Below are 21,673 nucleotides of genomic sequence, written 5' to 3' on the forward strand. Positions count from 1 at the left end.
TATGGTCAAATAATTCTCCACACCGGGGAAACCGGGAGGGCCTCCACCAGGCAGAGATGTCCAACAGCCGAAAGGAATTTAAAAACAGCAATATGGAAAAAGCCTGGAAGTTAATGAACAAAAAAATGGTTTTCCCGTATTGATTATATGGAAATCTTGAAATGGTTTGTGCCAAGTCAGTTTCTTCCTAAATGAGTTCAAATTTTGGAAGGCTAATCAGGACCCAATTTGGAACCATTTGAGCACCGTGGAGCGAAAATTTCAAAATTTGCAGCATCCTTTAAAAAGCGCATTACTGCTGCCAGTGTGTAGGGATCATCACCCAGCATGTCGCGTATGCTATTTGGTAGCCCGTGGAGATCCCGAAGGTTCTGATACTGAGAGCATATGCATAGAATGTGCTCGATTGAGGCTGGGGTTCTACAACCGACGCAAGTCCTGTGGAACGGTGTTCCACCGAAATTGTGCGAGATCTTGCTGTGACCGGTCCTCAAACGCGACGCTATCTTCTGATCCCACTGGTTAAACGGTTCTGTCCGCTTCATCGTCATCCTTTTGATCCGTCTGATGAAGATAGAGCGGTTTTGGGCCCAAGCTTCCCATAGCTCACGATCCAGCACTTGACATCGTGTAACAGTACTTCGTTGGTATAGCGAGGAGCAGATGGTCCTGCACCAACCAGAAAGTCAGCTTCAGAGTTGCCTGGTATTCCGCAGTGCCCCGGAACCCAGCAGAATACCTTATTTGGTGGCGCGGACTTCATCGTCCCCTGTACCCATGGATGAGTCAGGGCCTCGGATGTTAGGACTTGTTTGACGCTGTGCGAATCCATGGGGACCAGGATCGATCGGTGCGAGGGCGTTGTAGCAGCGAAAAAGATGGCAGTAGCTTCAGCAGTGAAGACAGAACATTGCGACTATAAGCTGCAGCTGGTTGGTGTGATGTTTCCAGCTAGACCGATACCTACCCCGGTCCGTTGCAAATGAAGTTTAAAGGAGATATAAACTATAATAATTATAATCTTCAGGTCGATTAAAATCTTGTCCACTCACATCTATTACTCAACTACACCCTGAAGGCCAAAACCCTAGAGGCAGCATGGTTTTGGGTAACTTTTACACCATTGCTTCAACTGGAGAACTAACCTTATCGAATGATATTCATCGACAAGTAAACATTTGTGCTTACATTTCACTTAAAGAGTCACCGAAAAAAGATTTATTTTTGTCAAGCAACGCCCTAGTCTATTTGCAAACATTATTTACAGAAGATAAATCTTAAACACAGCTAATGTAATTGTGTCTTGTTCAGAAATATATTTCAATAGCAACAACACCATCATCATCAGCATTATCAACATGATCGGTAATAGCCTAACCATCTTTTGAAATTAGGGAGCAAATTTAGGAAAAAATAACATTCGTTTCCGTTTTTCAATGAACCATCCATGAGAGCTTGAAGTTGTAAACAAACAATCTCAAAAGTCATAACTGCAGGGTTGCCAAACTCATACTGAGACCGGCAGTTTGACTGCCACTATGTGGAACGTTCGGCGCAACACTGGGCACAGCTGTCGGCACAGATAACGTACTAGGCACAGGTTGAGATGTACAGAGTTGAGTTCCCCTTGTTATAACCTAGTAATTGCAAACCGCGGTCCATAACTAAGCATCTAAATTTAACGATTATTTGTCGACATTGTTTCATTGATGAATCATCCATTGAATTGGTCGATGAACCTGACGAAAAAACCGGTTAATAGTAGTTGTAGATTTGAAGTAGGCCGCGCTGCGAAAATGACGTGTTTTTGTTTTGCTGCGTCGTTTTCGCTCTTGCAAAAATTAAAATAATAACAATTTTCATCAAGAAGAAGGTAAATTTAATGCACAGAAGTGGTATTAAAAGTGTTTCAAGTGATAATTATCAAATACCACGTGTCTCTAGTGTTTGTCGCAGTGATAAGTTATATGAGCTGAATGTAGAATCAAATCCTTCCTGTGACTACACTTCAGATATCCATTTGATACGTGAATGTGTTCATGTGGGGCTTATTGTATATGAAGCTGACCTCAGAATGTAAGTGTATGAACAGGCATTCTTGAAATGGATCATTGGATTTACAGTAGAGCTATCACCTTTCATCTCCAGGGCTAAAAATGTTTGCATCTATCGGTTAAAAATGTTTTATCAACAAATAGGTGCAGGCAGGTTTCTTCCAAAAAAGCACTGCCGGTCAGAGGGAGATGGATTGTATCCACACACACAAACACACACATTAGATAAACTTAGAGCTATTTGCTTTTCATTAGGAAAATCGGATGGAATAGATGATGTTAATGCTAGAGATATTCCAGATTGCTATCATGTCATTGGTCACATCTTGCCATGGGGCAAGACAGCTCCTTATCATGAGTAATTTCAGAGTTGCTTTTGAGGAACCTCGAGTAGCTCATATTGCTCAGTGAGCAAGATCACTGTCATTTGTTTTATCACTTATCGCATCACAGCAACATATGGAGGTGCGAAGCCGAAAAGCTGCTGTCAAGCAAAACAACAAGAGAAATCGAGGCCTTCCGGCCTGCAACTTCAGGCGAGTATGATTGCGATTCGGTACCTAAATTTCCTTCGGGTTCCAGCTCCCGGGAGCGCCCCTCGAATGGCCTCCGGATTTATTATCAAAACGTGCGTGGGCTGAGAACTAAAATCGTCTCGTTTTTCTTGGCTGTTGTGGAGGTTGAATATGATTTGATCGTACTGATGGAAACGCAAATGGATGACCGGATCTATTCATCGCAACTTTTCGGATCCCTTTATTCCGTTTTCAGAACCCACCGATCTCCCCTGAACATTAAAAAATCCAGCCACCAGCTTCGGCAGTCTACTAGAATAGTTCTGGATTGTCGTGGAGTTTCAACAAAACATTCTGTCTACCTGCCTCCGGACTGAAAAAAAAAATCGACTGCACGATCATTAGTGGTGAGCATGTGGAATCGTTAGGCTCGATTTCATATCGATTGAGTCCCCAAGCCACTTTACCGACAGGGCACACCATTCATTGTCCCACTGCTATCGCATATGCCGGTGGCATGCTGTGCTCTTTAGGACAGATTTAACTTACACGGGTTTACCCAAGTAAACACTTTTCCGAACCGAAACGGACGTTTGGTAGATCTTGTCCTGGCAAATGATTCCGCATTACCGGCCACTTCTACTTCTTCGCCGGGTGAGCCACTAGTCGGTCTAGATGCTGACTGCTTCGTGTCATTTAGGTTGCCTACTCCGATTTCAAATAGACCAATCTACATTGATCGATTCTCTTCATAGGCTCACTCTATCATAAATAACACGGCTACAAAAACCATTTCCTGTCGTCTTTGTTGTATTAGACGCTAGATTGTTGCCTCTTCCATCGATCTGTGTGTTGAAAATATCCGGGAAAATGTTAACACTGGCGTGGCGATCCAAATATAATGCCGATGAAGAGAATCGATCAATGTAGCTAGGACCTATTGAAAAGTGACACGAGAATTCTATTTTGTTTATAAACAAGACTGACGCCTAATATGTGAAGGCAGTAAACGGAGTAAGCCGAGAAGTAAGCAGATGAAGTCCGATTAAATTTTGAGGTACATTGAGTTACTCGCTGCAAAAAAGCAACTTAGAGTAAAGTTTTCTCACTCCTTGCATCTTGCTGGACCTTATTAATGAATCATTGCAGACTGGACATGTGGCACAAATTTGGAAGGAATCCTTGGTGGTCCCTATTCAAAAATTTGCTGGAACGATTTAAGGCGAATAGTTTCGTCCCATCAACATGTTGTACACATTAGAGAATACTTTACACAGCAAAAAAATAATTTTGATATCACGTCAAAGTGGATGCACTACAATCATGTCGAAAATATGGTGTAATATTACTTACTAAAAAGGACAAAATTATCATTAATACAATGCATGAACTGACATTACGCTGCTTTTACTGCATTTGTTTATTTATGTGGTCATAAAAATTACATGAAATTTTCGACATGATTGTAGTGCATACACTTTGATGTGATATCAAAATTATTTTTTTGCTGTGTAGCCAGCTGTTGAAGTATTTGAATAGCAACTCTTTGTTGATACCAGAACAATAAGCATATCGGGAAGGTCATTATTGCTTTGATTTTGGTGTTAGCTAAATGGAAAGACAACTTGGAGCGTAAAGATACGATGGTTGCTATTTTTTTTTAATCTGAAAAGCGCTTTTGAAACAATTTCTAGGCTCTTATTGTTAAGGTTCAATTTACTTTGATGGTTTTTGGAAAATTTCAAAAGCAGTTTTTTCCGGCGCATTATTCGATTCCTTTTGATATTTTACACAAAATGACGCGAGCTTTTTGCAATCTAAACTAATGCGCCAAAAAAAACTGCTTTTGATTTTTTTAAAAATGCATCAAGGTAAATTGAACCTTAAGTGCAATCAAGCGCAATGGAATTATGACTACTGCATATGAATGCTTTGAAAGCTATTTAACAGAACTCAACGGACCGTTTTTAATGATTCTATTTCCAGTCCCGTGAGGAATAACCTTGGAGCGCCCCAGGGAAGAGTATTAGGTGCCCTTTTATGTATAATGTATATTATCGACTTGCGACATGTTTTACGATTTTGCGACACTAATAATTTTGCAGATGATATTGTGTTATTCATTGCAGTTAAGGATTTATAAGATGCTTTCTCGCACTTGAATGAATATTTGCAATACTAAGTAGATGGTTGAAGTGTAAGCAGTTAAAATTGAATACAAGTAAAACGAAATTCATGGTAATTTACGGAATCGTGTAAATGATAACACCTCGGATGTAATTGATATTGAGACTATTGATTGCGTTAAGGAGATTAAATATCTTGGCGTGATTATTGATGGCAAACTTAAGTTCAACTCTCACATAGACAATGTCAACAAGAAAATTTCCAAGAAGTATGGAATTCTATGTCGATGGAAAAATGATTCAATTATTTCCAGTAAAATACAGCTATGCAAATCAATCATCTCCCCTCATCTAGACTTTTGCCCTTCCTTTTATTTCTGGCCAATGAAAGACAAATATCGAGATTACAGCACTTGCAGAATTAAATAATGCGTTTAATTTTGCGATGTAATAGATTAACTTCCTCAACTTTGATGCTGGACGGTTTACAATGGTTGTCAGTGAAGCAAAGAATAGTATATTTGACTATGGTGTTGATTTTTAAAGTAGTTAACGGTTTACTGTTTCGATATGTGGTTGATGAAAAAGAAAGAGGAAGTGATTTTCATATATATTATACTGGAACTGTTGAGATGGCTTCTATATTTATTCGCCTTTCCATACGTACCGGTGAATTTGATAAAGAGCCACAAGTTGTTGAAATAATGTTGAATATCTAACACTGCTTCATGATTCCAATTCCGTCCAGGTCTGTTGTGGTTTGAACTCCAAGAGCAACCAGCTCTGAGAACCGATATGTTGTTTTTTCTTTTATAAAAACTAACTGGGCAAAACCATTAGAGAGTATCCAAAATATTAAGAGAATTTTCAAAAACTTCAAAGAGTCTCCGAAGCACATAGAAGTTCTGATCTTTGGGGAAGATTAGATTTATGTAAGGCTAAGTTGTGAGAACATCAGGGCAGTTCCATGAACTTCAAGAAAATTTCGAGTACTTCATGATAATTCCATTTACGTTTAGAACATTTCTACATTTTGTGAGTACTTTTTTTATCTAAAGGTTGAACACGAAAAAACCGGACACGAAAATCTGGTTGAGGTTTAAAAATACGTTTAACTTTTCATAGTTCAATGTAAGAGCTATAAATTAGTAGGTATTGGGACTTATTACGGATGTCACTTCACGGTGAAAACTTGTCACTTGTCGTCACGGTGAAGTGATTCTCATTTGATTTTTACGGCAATCACGGTTCTTATTATGAGTATCACTTCCTTATCACCGTGTAGTGACACCCGTAATAAGGCCCATTATGCTGATTGTAAGACCATTGTTTCAGTCTTCCTTCTTACCATAGGCCATTGCTCGAATTTTTCTTCGTACACGGCCCATCATCGAGTCCTGCCAAATTCCATTTCCGCTTGAAATCTTTCAATTACAGTTCCACCCTTTTTCTTCAGTATGTACTTCACAATTGACCAGTATTCCTCAATTTACCTTAGTTCTGGAGTATTGTCCGGATTCATCTCCGTGGGAACCAGTGTGACGCCATTTTTGCTGTACCACCGTTTGGTGGAACTTGAGTAGTGGCAGCTTGCCAAGTCCGGCCAGAATAGGCATTCCACCTCATGCTGCTCCAAAAAAGACAGTAGTCTCTTCCGTTGGCACTCCTCTTTGTAAATTTGCTGGTTCATGGTCCCAGAAGTAACGAAAGTTTCGCTTTTCAGTCCACAACTGCAGATTGCTTGCCAGACAAGGAGCTTTTTGGGAATTTCGTCAACCGAGGTATAAAATTACTGCCCAGGAAATTGATCGAAAACTGCCAAGAGCGGATAGACCAGGATTTTTGTTTCCAGCGTGCAGGATCGAATCGTGACGTGCTTGTTCCGGTAAAGCCATGATGTAAACAAATGACCTGATAACCAATGCCTACTGTGATTCTATACACTCTTAGCTTGATTAAGTGAAATTTTGAAAAAAAAAGTTCTCAAAAAATGCCTTCGTGGCAGAGTTTTTAATGTGTCCGGATATTAACATGTTTAATCTTTGGAAGGCTCAATCGCATTAGCTTTACGGAGCCGATAATTTATTGTTGATTGTCTTTATAAAAATTCACTTATTTCTATGTCTAGTAGGAGTTGGGCTGACTGCTCGTGGCTTAGTCGAGGTTATAGCGGTACATTGTTGAAGGATAGGATCAGGGGAGAAGGTTGGGGGTGGGGATTCATTGTCTCATCAGAGCATTGTCGCCAGTATGAACGATAGGACGGTTCTAGAATCGTTTCGGGAATACTTCTGGTAAGTTTAAAGATCTTTAAAAAGGGAAACATCAGAGCAGTTCCATGAACATTCGAAAAATTGTTGGGACTTAGGGATATTCCAAAAACGTCAGGAACATTTCGATTAACTTAAATAAAAAACTTCAAGGCAGTTGAGAGTGCCATGAACATCAGGAAAAATATGGGATCTTTAGTGAAGTTGTAAGAATTTCCGGAAAATTTTGGGAGCTGTTTTGTTAGTTCCATTAACATCAGAAACATATCGGGAATTTTTGAGAAGTTTAGAGAATTTCATGTAAATTTCAAGGAAGTTCTGAAAACTTCAAGGTAGTTCTGATCGCCTTCATGTTCTGACAGCCTCAAATAGATTTCGAGAATTTGGGGACGGCTTATTCAGCCATTAACCAGCTCTAAATTTGTTTGTTGGACATTCATGGCTCTTACACTGAAGGTTACGAATTCAAAGTTCATATCCGAACAAGCCATGACTGACCTAAAATGTGTTAAGGGCTTCAAGATTTTGACAACGCATGATTTGTATCTTCTTTACTTCCACGAAAATCCATCTAACGCTTCATTCCATCTGTGATATAACTAAATCACTGTTTAGGGAGTAGATATCATAATTACCTTGAAGTTATCCTCTAAACTCTTAAGAAAAATCACTTGGAATTCTCCTCAGCATAGTCTGAAAATTATTCTCGAGATGCCATTGGAATGGATCACATCATTCAAGCCGTTTATGACGTATCTTACCATTCTAACTATGTCTTTTACATTATTTTTAGATTTCTCTCCTAGAACCTAAAATTGATGCTCTCCCTAAAATATTAGCTATGAGCTATGATTAAAGTAAAATCTCGCCGACTCAAAACTGCTCGACTCTGCTATACATTCTCTTAAAACTCTTCTGAGATCTCCTTTGGAAATGTTCGCTCAGTATTCGCTTCCTTTGATGATTTTCGTGGACCCTGGCACCCTAAACACAATCGTCATGGAATTTTCCAGAGAACTTCTTAACAATTCTTCTCTGAATTCACACAACTGCCTTCGAGTTCTAGTTGAAACTCTCTTATGACGGTAAGCTCCATCTCGGATCAAATGTTAATACCGTCCCTGTTTGGATCATCTGCAAAATGTTTCCTTATAGTCGTGTTCTTTAACTGTGATGTAGACATCAAAGCAACCGGACATTCTTTGTAGGGATTTAATCCGAGGATAATACCGGTTGGAGCTTACCACCATTAGAGTTCTTCCCAAAACTCTCCTGGAAATTCCCTCTGAGCTACCTCAATTAATTTCGAAATCTTCTCTAAATCCCTTTAAACTTGTCATCAAAATTCTCTTAAAAGTTCTTCAAAGTGATTAATTTAACCTGAAAATCTAGTCCAGTTCAAGGGTCTCTATATTTTTATAAGGTCCAGAATTTTCATTTCACCTCATTTTTCATTGAAATTCACATGCTTCTAGGTGATCTCGAATTTCCAGCATTTTCACGTTTTTTCTCGATTTCCCGTGTAACTCTTCAAGCATAGTTGTCTAAAGCCATAGTATAAATCCGGCTCAGAAAGGAAGAGGAATGAAATTTCCCATGAAAATACATACTTTTATAAATTTTAACCGCTTTTCTAATAATTATTCTGAACTAAATAAATGATCGTATTTTAGTAAAAATTTTATGAAATTATTTTCAAAATAAATTCTAAATTAATTAAGGGGGGTTAAAAGAAAGTGTATTTGTGTCGTCACAGTTTTTGGATGGTTCTGCACTATCTTTTGTTATCTGTTATCTGTGTGTTATGAAGTGTCGAAATTTTAAAGGGGTTGATCGAGAAATTGTGACCGTACGAGACAAAGGGGAGAGGGGGCTCCCTAAGACCTTAGACAAAGCTTTTCATGATCTTGGTGGAGTTCATATTTATCACCCACGAAGGCCTCCGTTATGGTTTATGGTGTCAGATCCGATGTGTTTGATAGGCTATCGGATGTTTAACAGGAAAGGCATTTAGGACCGCTCATTATCGTTTTATTAATTAACGACATATGTGACCACTAAGCTGTTGTTATATGCAGACGATTTAAAAACTGATATTTAGCAGCTAGTCGGAGCGGAAATCAATGCAAAGTCATGACCTTTGTCCATGGTCAGTTTACCGATCTGGTTTGATTACCACATGAATCACTCATCACGTAAATGTATTTGTTCTAAGTTGCCGAATTAACAATTGTATTTTTGTCTGACTTATGCAAAACCAACTGAAAAATTGTATTTAGGATTGGAACTCGAGGTGACGCAAGCTGTCATGTTAAAATATTTTACAAAATATCGAAGAACAAAAAGGGGGTGCAAAACTCCAATCACAATTGAAAATGAAATTTAAGAAACTGCTTTGGCAAAATAAAAATTATTCATACAGCAAATTTAAATGTGGGTTGTTGAACAAGTCCAGTACGGGTACAAAGTCTACAGCTGGCGTGCTTGGAACTAAGTTATAGGTATGAAAAAAAAAACTTACTACACAAATTCACAAACCTTTTTTGTATCAAAAATACCCAAAGTATGAATAAGACTTTACTAATACATACAAAATCAAAACGAGTAACACTTCACGCTGTTTCTAACGGATTTCCTTTAAAATCATCCCGTGTCACACTTATATCAGCTCCCGGCGGAATTTTATCGACTTCTGTAGAATCCAATTCTAATCCGCAAAATCCAGAGCAGGTGATTTATTAGCAGCGCGGATTATATCACCAAATCATACCGTGACCCAAACCTTATCGCAGATGCCGGATGGCGGAACTGGTGAGTGAACGAAATTCCCACCAGCTTACCACCCACACTCATCGTTTGCGTATGTTTTGACGGGATTTATCGAATGGATTTAGATACCGGTGCGACATCACTGCCTTCTTATCACTGACTGACCGGTAGCTTGCACTAGTAATATAATGGAAATAGAATGCACTCACCTAGTAGGACTCTTTGGAAGGTCATCTTCGGTGTCGCTGTCGAAGTGAAGCATCGGCTTCAGGCTTTGTGGAGTGCTCGGTGTTTCCGGCGAGGCGGTTGACTCGGTGCTGATGCTTCGTTTTCCCACGGCCTGGAAGTTAAATTAAAAAAATGGGTAGATTTTGATTCTTAAATGAAGACTTCCTAGTGATGAATTTTAATGGTAAAAAATATTGAATTTTAACTACTAAGCACGTGGGCGAGCTATGCGAGTAATCCAATCGGCAATATATTGCCGCCGTAGTTGCATACCGATAGGCGCATTAAACTCACAGTGTGTTCAACAACCGGTTGACTATTATCAATATATAAATGGCAAAACTGTTCTGTTCAGGGCCATGTGATTAGCTTCTTCTTTTATATCAACGAGCAAGCAAAACTAGCGTGATTACCTTCGTCAGGCAGTAAAGTATTGTTCAGCTAATGATAATGAAAATCGTTGAATGAGGCGACCAATTTTCATAATGGGATTTGCAGTCATTCTGTCGGACGACCGGCTATTCTAGCACACAAATTAGTGTCTTGTTGAATGCTGAGTACTTTTTTTAAAACTACACACTCAGGAATTTACATTTTTACCGAACTTTCAACTGCTGAACAATCGGTAAAATGTTGACTGTCATTTTAAAAATCAAGTTTGATCAAAACACTACCAGCCTTCCTAAATTATTCAATTTTTTGCCATTGTGGTGGAATATTCGTTGTTTTAGATCTATCTTCATCCCGGCTTTGATGCTCTTACACGAGGATTGTTCTTTGAAGCACTTTCACAGTTGTAAATTGACAGCTTTATGTGGCAAGCACAATAATACTCTATGCAATTGATGGGCAAAACGGTTCATTACAGTGAGCGGCTCAGAACCATGTGTTCAATTTGATGAACCGACTCATCTGAATGGCTCACTGGCTCTAAATGTTATATTCGGATCGTGTAATAAAGGAAGAGGCAATTAAGATACAGTTTAAATCAGTATTTAATTAAACTAAAAACTGCAGATCTGTCACTGCAGATCTGTCCCGTTTTTGAAAAAAATTCTTTCACAACGAACCGAAGTGGCCGAAATGCACAGCCTTTTCAAACCCATTTGGTAGTTGGATTTCCTTTCTTCCCACCATAACAGTGGGTCGCTTATCTTCAGCAAGTGTGGTTCGGCTAGGTACTTATCCACCCCCACGATTGCAGCTACTGATGGATCATGCGCGGCTTGTAGGTAGTTTCCCGATCAGCTCGTCAAACTCATCCCACACAGATGACTGGGCTTCATCACTAGTGGTTTTATCTATAGCCGCTATATTCATTGTCTGGCGGATAGAATCTCGGAAACCAATCGAGCTGTCAAATAGCGGGACCTATCGAACAAATCACGACCAACAACAGAAAAGAGCACATCAGCTATTGCGAACAAAACTTCCGAAACCCCTTTCTCGTGACTCAAGGCTCGCCTACGCTAACCAACACCATCTTTGGGTTGGAGAAAGTTTCCCCTATCCGATGATGCTGGACATTTGCGTTCAATTGGCGAGGAAATAATAATCAACGTTTTGTTTATAAAATTGAATAGTACCTTTTCAATTGGTGGTCTAAATTGGTTCCGATTTTTGATAGATCGAAGTTCTATCCGCCAGACTATAAATATAGCGACTATAGTTTTATCTGGTTGTTCCAAAGACGTTGGTTCTACGGCTGTCATGCTTAAATTCGCTATCAACGACTTGTATGCATAGTTGTATTTGCCGTCATCACCGAACCCCTGCCTTTTGAAGCGAGGATCTAGTAGTATCGATCAAGCTTCCAGCTCGTTTGACTCTAGACCGGAAAATCGACAGATCAGGTTAGAGGACAGGTTAGAACTCAAAAGTGCAGGACAGGTTAGACTCCAAAAGTACCAAAGCAGACACGAAAGCATCCCTATTGAGTATGATTCGATCCAACATATCGTTAGTGGCATTCCAACGAGCTAGAACGTCTTATTTCAACCTAAATTGCGGCTTAATTATAGCAAATTCGTTTATTATTCAGTTCCAACCTGGATCGGGTATCAAGATTGGGCCAGCTTGGTATATGACAAACGTCAGTTTGATCGTTTGTTTTTAAAACCCAGCTCAGGTTGAGGTTCGCACTGACAAAAAGTTCGGTTTCGCACCGATAGTAAACGAATTCGCTATTAGTGTCTGCTGCAAGAGCATAGCTACTTTGTTTGAAGTATTACACGCTTGCTTTGCTTTTGTCAACGTCAGCTGTCATACACACTTAGAAATACCTAATCTTACACGTAACGGAATCCATCTTTGACATAAAGGATGAGACGTAAACAAACATGTCATGTAAAATTAAGTGCTCCGAGACTGAAAAATTCGAAAGCACGTTTTATTGAACTGAATTTCACATCTATTATGACTAAATGTTATGTCAATATTGACACTCGTATGTGTCAGCCTCAGAGCACCTAAATTTACATTAATTTTTCTAAGTGTGTAGAGCATGGAAATCGGAAGTGGTTACCACAATAGGGGGAATCTTCTCCTTTTTAACATTAAGCCGGGAATATTTAGTAGAATTTTGCCTGTATGACGGATCATTCTCATCATCCGTAAGCATATCAAATTAATTGCTCAATTTAATTTCATCAGAAGGGCGATCAAGAGACAGCCCCTTTCTTTCACACTTAAGCGCCATGTTTCTCCAAATTGACTTCCAAACAGATTACTATAAGAATCCAATGGATCTAAGAGGAATTTTCCTAATTGATATCAAAACATGTTCAACCTTGTTTAAATGATCAAATCTTGTCATTTTAGTGGAGATTTAGCTTCAAAGTAACGGAAATTAATTGGATTGCATACATTTTACCGAACATTTCGGTAAACATTACCGAAGTCGACGATAATTTCTAATTGTGTGAAGACTATCATTTCCTACGTCAAGCAACATACTTGGTGAATCTTCTCGTGTTATTTAATACTTCGTTGGACTTTGTTCACGTGGGAACTCTATATTATCATTAACATTATTATAATCCTTCTATTATAATCACCAAAGTGTTCCGATTGCCAATTGGTGAATAATAGCCGACGTAAATCGAGTGCTGGGAGGCGACTTGAGCACCTGGGAACCTATAAAGCTCACATTTGCTTTTTTAATTCTTTGTTCTCCACGAAGTGTTCCCAATTGTTGTATTTTTATTTTATTTCAATATGAGCATTTTAACCCGAACAATGCATAAGGTCCTATCTATGTTGATTGATTCTCATAATTGACTTCTCTTTCGTTAATAACTCGGCTACAAAAATCGCATCTGGCTATGTTTGTCTTATTAGTTGCTAAAGAATAGCTTCTTTTATCGAACTGTTACGAAAATCATTAAGGGGCCAACATGGGCAAAACGGTATCGCATACTTCCGTACTTCCAACCCATCAAGAGAAAATCGTCCGGAAGAACGCTGAAGTAAAAGCTCGTTACAATGATCACACAGCGCTACTATCGGAAGATAAACAAACTTTGATGCTTAACTTTTTGCAGGCAACTTTGCCTCCATAAATGCTGCCAAAAGCCAAATGCCTTTGGGTAAATACAATTCAGTCTGCAAGATTTCTTCATAAAAGTCATGAATTTGTTAGTGATTTCATGAAGGCCCATTTTCACAAATGATCCATGAAAATCAGCTTTTGTGCAACCGCCATAGTAAAATTATTTGTTTTCTACAATCTATACTTTCATCTTCTCATCTATCATACAAAAAAACATGACCATTTTAAGTCTGTTATTTGAAACATAGCATCTTCAACTATATACAATCTACGGTTTTAATATGTTCGGTTCTTTGGATTTAACTTTATTTTGAAAAATTTAGCAATAGGCAAATATTAAAAATGAGAAAACCATTAAAAATATTTCAGCTGAGATTAATGATCGATCTGAAGAATAATTATAATTAATTTATTTCTCAATTTAAAAAAATAGTAAAATCGACGGTTTTCTAGGGTGAACTTATTTGTTCAATATGGCACCTAAAACTAGGGCACTTTATGAGAACTATTTTAATAATATTGAAAATTCAACAGTATTTTTATTTGTATTATTTTGATAAGATCAGATGGTATTTATGAATCTTTTTCTATGATGTTTTTTTTTCTACAGGATTTTGCAAGCAGCTAGGAGGAGTAGGCTGTGCGTGTGATCGAACCTAACGTTTGTTTTTTTTCGTTGAGTTTTTTTTTATATCTATAATCGGTTGCTGATCTGGCCAAAAGCAGGCTCAAAAGACAAATTCTAGTTCCTTAGTGAGTTCACTAAGACAGAAGAAGCCCTGTGAGAGATGCAGCTCGTTGTATCTAGTTCTACGTCCCTGTTATTTCCCGTTGAGAAGCTGTTCCGAAGACAAGTATAACCTCCATGAGGCGTTCCATCATTCGTCCCAACATTAGTTCCATCATTCGTTGAGTCGCAGCGTTGAACCTGACTATTGGCCACGAAAAGGCTCGCCAATGCACATCAAAAATCGACTACATACATCCGAACATTTGTTTATCTCAAATCAACGGAAGACATTCCACGCAACTACCATAAACCGGACTAGTTCATGTTGAACTTCGTCAAGCTTCGTCTACAATTTGGACTCCTACATCAACACATGTCAAGGAGCCTTCAGATTCAATTGGCTAAACTTGGTGAGTTCGTTCCATTTTGTAAATTTTTATCTTTTCAAACCAGTAACGTTGGGAGATCACCTTTTTGTGGTGCGTTGCTGTTATAAGATCTACCACCGAACCCAAGTCGTGACAACTTCAAACTAGGGAATCACGATTTTCCAGTAATCAAATGATCACATATTAGTCCTTGTTACTTTTTATGACTTGATAATAGTGACAAGACTCGGGTAGTGACCACCGCCGTTATGCATTTCTATATTGTATATTTCAAAACAAAAATATTGTTTATGTTCATAGAGTTACATACTTCTTTTCCCTTTGTCCTCCTTTTCCTTGCCCTCTTCTCTTTTCAGAAAGCGAGTAACGGCGCTATAGCCATAAGTCATAAAAGGCTAGGACAAGAGTTAGTGCTCATGTCCCAACCGGCAGAAGAAAATGGAGTATCACTTAACCTTTCTAGCTTTGATGCTTCCAACGATCAACCAATCATATAATTACCAAAATCGGAACGTACGGTACGAGATGTCCACGTTTCATCCATTTATTGGATTCTGAAGCATCGTGTTTAAATCTTCTTGCCCCTTAAATGCTGCACAGTAGGCCGTTTTGATATGTGTGACGCATTTTCGATGTGAAACATATATCAAATAGACAAGAAAAATGATGGAGGTATGTATATCATTTTCCAGGAACTTTTTCCAACTTTTTTTTAACAATTTGTTTGGCTCAAAACCAGCCAGTCCGCTCCCCTCTTATACTAGACCCTCTCTAGTAGCGATAACTTTCTCCAGGATGGGCCACCTAGACAGATTCTAGTCTTAATGAGGTTTTGGTGGATGCATAAATGGCAAAACAGCCTTAACCAGGGCTTATGAATGTTGATTTATTGAAGCAACAACAAATAAAAATAAAAGTGCGAACGACTCTCTACTTAGGGGTTTCTAGAATCTCTTAAATTGTGTCTATTTAGTGACAGAACAGCCCCTTATGGAACATGATAAATTTGTAAATACGTTTTAAAATGTATGATGTATGTATTTTCAAGAACTATAACGAAAAACATCATAAATCGTGCTCATATTATGTCAACACCATAATTTGAAACATTGAACTTAAGTAGGTCGTTACACTCAAATTATCCCTAAATTACAAAACAAAACTGTGTAGCTTTGTAGAACAAGAAGTGTAAACTAGTTTATCAGTAAAATTACACTTAGGTAATCGTTTTACGCCAAACATTATTTCATTTCAAATTGGATACATTTCGAAGATTTTTCCCAAATTAACTGTTAGTAAAATTTTGAAAGCCAAAAAATTATATGATTCAGTCAGAAATTTTTTTGTTCTGTGTGTGTGTCTATCAATACTAATTTGTTTATATTTCTTAATGATTTACATATTTAGTTTATCAGTCCATAGTTAATTAATGATGTTCTTAAACAATGGCTCAAAACGATCTTGGACGATAATTTGCTAAAGGACTCGCAACTTATCCAAAGTATTGGAAAGCACTGTGACAACAAAGCGCAAATAGGGGCGACCCTGGCGTAGCGGAAGCGGTTAACATCCATACCTCTCACGTCAAAGTCGCGAGTTCAAATCTCACCCCCGGACAAGTCACGAATGACCCAAGAGTGTTAAAGTGACTATAATAATAAAGAAAACAAAGCGCAAATGAAAATCTACAATTATTATCAAGATTTTTTTTCATATGAAACGTAATCATCTGGTCAATATTCAACTCTAATCTGGTCAATCTTCAAAGAACGATTGATTGATTGACATGTATGTCTATGTTTTATGACCTATAACAGATAATCTAGATTATGATACACAAACAAAAAACCCAGAACACCAAAGTCAATAACAAGCCGACCTTCACGCTAAAGACAAGGTAATATTCCACGGCAGAGCAAAGCAGCACGTGAGGCCACCTGTTGCTGCCCCATAGAATAATCAATCACCTTGCTTCAGAAGCTAATTGAGTTTATTTTACCCCTTACCCCTTCCGGCTTACAATCAGAACTGCGTCAGACTTACTCGTACACACGAACCCCGTTCCTTTCATCTTACCACATCACATGGTCACCGAGACGCACACGGTAGCCTTTGCTCGCATCGAAGAAAATCCAAACAAAGCTCTCAATATCTTATCACACAAGACGGGGGCAACCTACGTAATTAAGCAAATGCCTATTTTCGCACTCCCACACATGGGTACCGGAATCATGCTAGATAAGAGTTGTTATTTCTATAATTAAACACTCACCAAAGGCTCTGCACTTTCTTCCTCTTCTATCCTGGGTTGTCGCAGCGCGTCCAAATCCTCCACCGCCAGAGTTGGTAGAGAAATAGAATTTCTCCGCAACCCGATGGCTCTTTCCTGGACGGTTTTAAGCTCCATTGGCACATCCTTGGCTTCCTCATTGAGGTCACTACAAATACAAAACAATCACTAATCGCGAACTATCACACCATCATGTTAACTCACTGCCCGATCGGTTGAGGTTTCCTCTCATGCTCGATCGTAACCGTTAGCTTCTCCTGGTTCCGTCGTTCCGCTAGCGAGGGCACCCTGTACCGATTGATATAGGCCATCGCCAGATTTTCCTGACTTTCGGTCATGGTGTCGTCTTCGTTGTCGGACGCGTTGCCACTACTGTTTCCTCTAGCATCATCGTTGTCGTCTTCATCCTCGGAATCGACAAATGGTATCTTGTCCCCTTCCTCCAGCAAGTGTTGATCAACCTCGTCGAAGTGAACTACCCCGCTAGCCTTTCCCCTGCCGGCAGGCTTCGGCTGATAGTCGTTCGGCTTAAGCTTATTACTCATGTCAACGCCGTCGTATGGTAGTTTCTACCCTTTTTGCCGCTCGCCTCAGGTCGCTCCAATCTACGCCTAAATGGGTGCCAATACAAAATAAATTATTACACATGAGTTAAACGAGCTAACCCGAGCGACGGGAGAGTATCAGGGCTAATTTGCTTGCAAACAAATAAACAACATTGCCGATTCGGGCCGCGATTTCAAACCGTGCCGGTGGATCTTCGTGCGGTAATCCGATCGGAAAGGTGCTAGTGTTGCCACCGCGAATGCGCCACACACGAGTGACTTCAAATACATGTGCACATATTCCATTCCAGGCGGTATTTCGTCGTCGAGGTGATCGCCGAAGGAGCGTGAGCGCGGGATTTGAATATCAATATGGAGGTAGAATTGTGACGATCGTTTTGAAGGATGGGCTTGGACGTGCATATCACGTGTTTAGTTACTGAAAGCAATAGTTGGGATGAGATACTAACTTATTAGCATACAAGCTATTACGACAGTGTCGATTGAGTTCGGCAGGAATGGATCGCTTTTCTGGGACTTTTTAGCTACTTTTTAATATAGAATGCTTACGTTAAATCCAGTTCAGTTAACTCGTCTTAAAATAGATAGTTTAGTGCTACCAAGTGCTCCCTTTCAAAATTCAAAATTTTCACGCCTCAGAGCCACACTCTGTGTTTTCACCGAGCGCTCTCAATTGCACCTTTAATGAAAACACAGAGTGTGGCTCTACGGTGCGGAAATTTTGCATTTTGTTAGAGAGATTAATAGCATTAAACCCATCCTAAAGGGTTGACTAAAATCCAGCTAGATTTTACGTAAGCATTCTATAATAAAAAGTAGTGAAACAACCCTAAAAGAGCGATCCATCACTGGCGTCCAGCCTGAAATACCACGCGCTTCCATGAAAATAATAGATTCCCTGCAGGTCAGTATTATGACTCAACTTTAGCCAAATCATTAATCAATTTCATCGTGATGATATTCAATATGAACGCATCGTAAAAACGACTTCCTGTGGAAAGAATTCAAACAAACAACTTAAAAGTTCTACAACGAACATAAAAGAGGAAGTTCGTGTTGATACCACAGACAAACTGATCTTTCTTCTTCTTCTTCGCATTTCAAGCTTATTGCATATCGCATATTAGCTTATTGCGTGCTCTCAACTTAATGTTCTAGATGCACTTCCACAGTTATTAATTGAGAGCTTTCGATGCTTGTACCATTTTTGCATTGGTATAATTGTGTGACAAGTCCAATCATACTTCTATGCCCAGGGAAGTCGAGAAATTTTCCAACCCGAAAAATTCCTAGACCGGACCGGGAATTGAACCCAGCCACCTCCAGCATGGTCTCGCTTTGTAGCTGCGCCCTTACCGACTGAGCTAAGGGAGGCCCCACAGACAAACTGATGCCATCTTTTAAATAGGAAGGTAAATAGAAACTCCAACCAGCGAGATAACGAAATTAACACATTTTTTAAAACGTGCAGAGCATGAGGGCGTACGGGGTTTGATGGGGGCACCACTTTTGATTTCTAGGGTACGTTAACCAATGTTGGTTAAGGATCGTTCGACATTGTTTATGTTATTTGAGCGCAAAAATAATAAATTTAATTCATAAACATAACTAATTTTACTCTTGATTTGATCAATTTTCGACATTAAGAATGAGACGCAAACAAACAAGCCATGAAAATTAAGTGCTCCAAGACTAAAAAGATCCTTACTCGACGAAAAGTACGTTTGATTGAGCTAAATTTCTCGTCTGTTTCGACTCAATGTTATGTCAACATTGACACTCGCAAAGTGTGTAGATATTAGAATGACTAGCGTTAAACGACTCAAGCAAAGCACTAATCATTCAAAGTATGGCGGATGTTTTTATTCAGTGTACCTTTGCAGGAAAACTATGTATTCGTGCCCTTTGTTGGCTAACCTTTCGGACGCTTGGGAAAAATAAGTTTTTACACAAGATCAAACACTGCGCGAAACCTAACTACACTGACTGATTATTACTGTAACCGAATAATGCACTTCACAACACCGAAAGATGGTCTTCCGCTCCGGTTTAGTACGAATCATACCTAGGTATTCTTATTTACTAATTTGCCTGCATCTGCTTACAGCTGACGGACGATCGACAACCGTCGATTGTTGGTAGTGTTGGTTAATATGAAGTGTATTAGAAAGAAGTGACGAAGGGAATGTCTCCTGTTATCAGTTTTCTGTATAGGGATGCACAAGCAAATTTAGATGAACATTTCGCAAGTAACAATTTGGGATTTATCATAATCTTTTAGCTCGTGATTAAAGACTTGAAGAGTGCTTTAAAATCTCGATAAAATATGGGTTGTTGCTTGGGTTAACAATTTTCTTTTTCCTTTTTTTTTTACTGAAGGAGAAGATTAATGGGATCCTTCCACTACGCATTTTCAGGAGCACTAAACTCAACGATGACGAATATCGAAATTCAACTCACGCAACACTGCAGGACAATCTATGTATGATTGAACAATTTCCGATATGAAAGAAGCCTTAAACCTTACGAACCTCTAGAAGGTCAAGGTCAATTAGTTTACAACGATCTTCATATCTACACAGTTCGAAAAAGTAGTGTAAATTTCTGTTCAATATGATGCACATATACGTTTACATTATATATCATGTAAAGTTCTGACACATTTCATGCAATGTAGCAAATATTGTATACAAAAGCCCATCTTTGTAAACAACATTGTTTGCAAGTTGCTCGGTTGCGTGAAATGAAATACAAGTTTACGAGAATGAAAGTTTACATCACAATTAATATTCAGAATTTTTATCTGTGTAGGGAGATTTTATGCATCATTCCAAGGCAAACGCCGAAGAGCAAAGCGAATAATCAACTTATGTTGGATAGCTTCTACTTGCTGTAGGCTGTTCTGATATTAAGGAGTCCAGACCATAACTGCATACTCCAAAGTAGAGCGAATTAAGGAACAATACAGGGTCTTCAAACAGTGAATATCCGAGAATTTTATTGCAGCGCTAAAAAAATGAAGCCCAGGTCTGAAACCTCTCGTTTATCGCCCTTTTTGTACACGGGAAAAAAGAATGATAGGGGAAATGTAACGACACGTTCATTTAGATACAATTGATAAATCTGGAGTGATTTGAGATTTGATCGTAATTGCATTTGTAAACAAACACGTCAATCACCGATTTCTCGCGAATAAAAGCTCAATCTCGAAAAGTAATAACACTATGAGGTAGAGGAATTATTCCTCTATCATTTAGTATGATTTGTTTGTGAGATTGAGCTTTTATTCAAAAGAAATCAGTAATTGACGTGTTTGTTTACAAAAGCAATTACGCCCAAATCTCAAATCACTCCGGAAATAGAAGATTTTTAGAGATGAGCCCAATCTAAGATCCATAGGCCAACATTAGAGCCATTTCCCCTATCTTCCATGTTTTAGGAAAAGATTTGGATGAGGGCGAGCGGTTGAAAGTAGTACATTACACTTCTTCAGATGATAGATGGTATACCGCTTTGACCGGGGTTTGATGAACACTTCCTACCTACGTCGATTATGGAGAGGCGATAATTATCAATTGATTTCATTTCGGACATTAAAAACTAGATATGCTTTCGTACGAAATGATTTCGTTGTCTTTTGTTCTATATTCGTACAATGCATGCATTTTCAACTTTGGGATCAAATCCCACCGGTTGCCGTAGATTTTTCCGCTGATTTTCTCATACACATGTGTCCTTCATACATATGTGTGCTTTGTTTATCAGTATCTTCTAATTTTTCAATCAAATATAAAATTTTAATATTCACTAAACTGCCGCTATTCGCATAACAGTCCCATGTCCTATGGATATCCTATCTACATAGGACTGTTATGCGAATAGCGGCAATAAACGAAAGGCTAGATACCAGCTTTGCTAAGATTTCAGGGACTATTGGGATATTGAATATGTTACAGATATGACGACTGACACTTTTGACTACCATCGTTTAATTCTCACAAACAACTCAATCAAAAAAAAATCAACATTACCATTAGATGGGGATTATCTCATTTGTTCGATGGTGTTGTTACTGTCCGTAATTAAATGGTCGTTTGCGATAAATCGTCAATCGAAGTGAAAAGTTACAGTTACTTTCAGGGCTGGAAAGCACCTCAGAGCGTTAGCAAAGCAACTTTGTGCATGC

The 21,673-nt window shown here is 38.8% G+C and overlaps 1 protein-coding gene across 1 annotated transcript in view; it reads right to left on the minus strand.

Annotated features, from left to right (window-relative positions):
• The window catches only part of LOC135714937 (myogenesis-regulating glycosidase-like), a 63,317-nt gene that overhangs the window by 17,226 nt on the left and 24,418 nt on the right, over positions 1-21,673 (minus strand). Inside the window, exons 2-4 of the mRNA XM_065238340.1 lie at positions 17,126-17,532; positions 16,904-17,069; positions 9,944-10,074 (exon numbers count right to left, since the gene is read on the minus strand). Coding sequence (XP_065094412.1) covers positions 9,944-10,074; positions 16,904-17,069; positions 17,126-17,466 — 638 coding nt within the window. The 5' untranslated portion in view covers positions 17,467-17,532. The remainder of the gene's footprint in view (positions 1-9,943; positions 10,075-16,903; positions 17,070-17,125; positions 17,533-21,673) is intronic.

The sequence above is a fragment of the Ochlerotatus camptorhynchus genome, unplaced genomic scaffold (genome assembly GCF_037179485.1).
Source record: "Ochlerotatus camptorhynchus isolate MF236.1 unplaced genomic scaffold, CSIRO-AGI_Acam_v1.1 ptg000767l, whole genome shotgun sequence".
NCBI lineage: Eukaryota > Metazoa > Arthropoda > Insecta > Diptera > Culicidae > Ochlerotatus > Ochlerotatus camptorhynchus.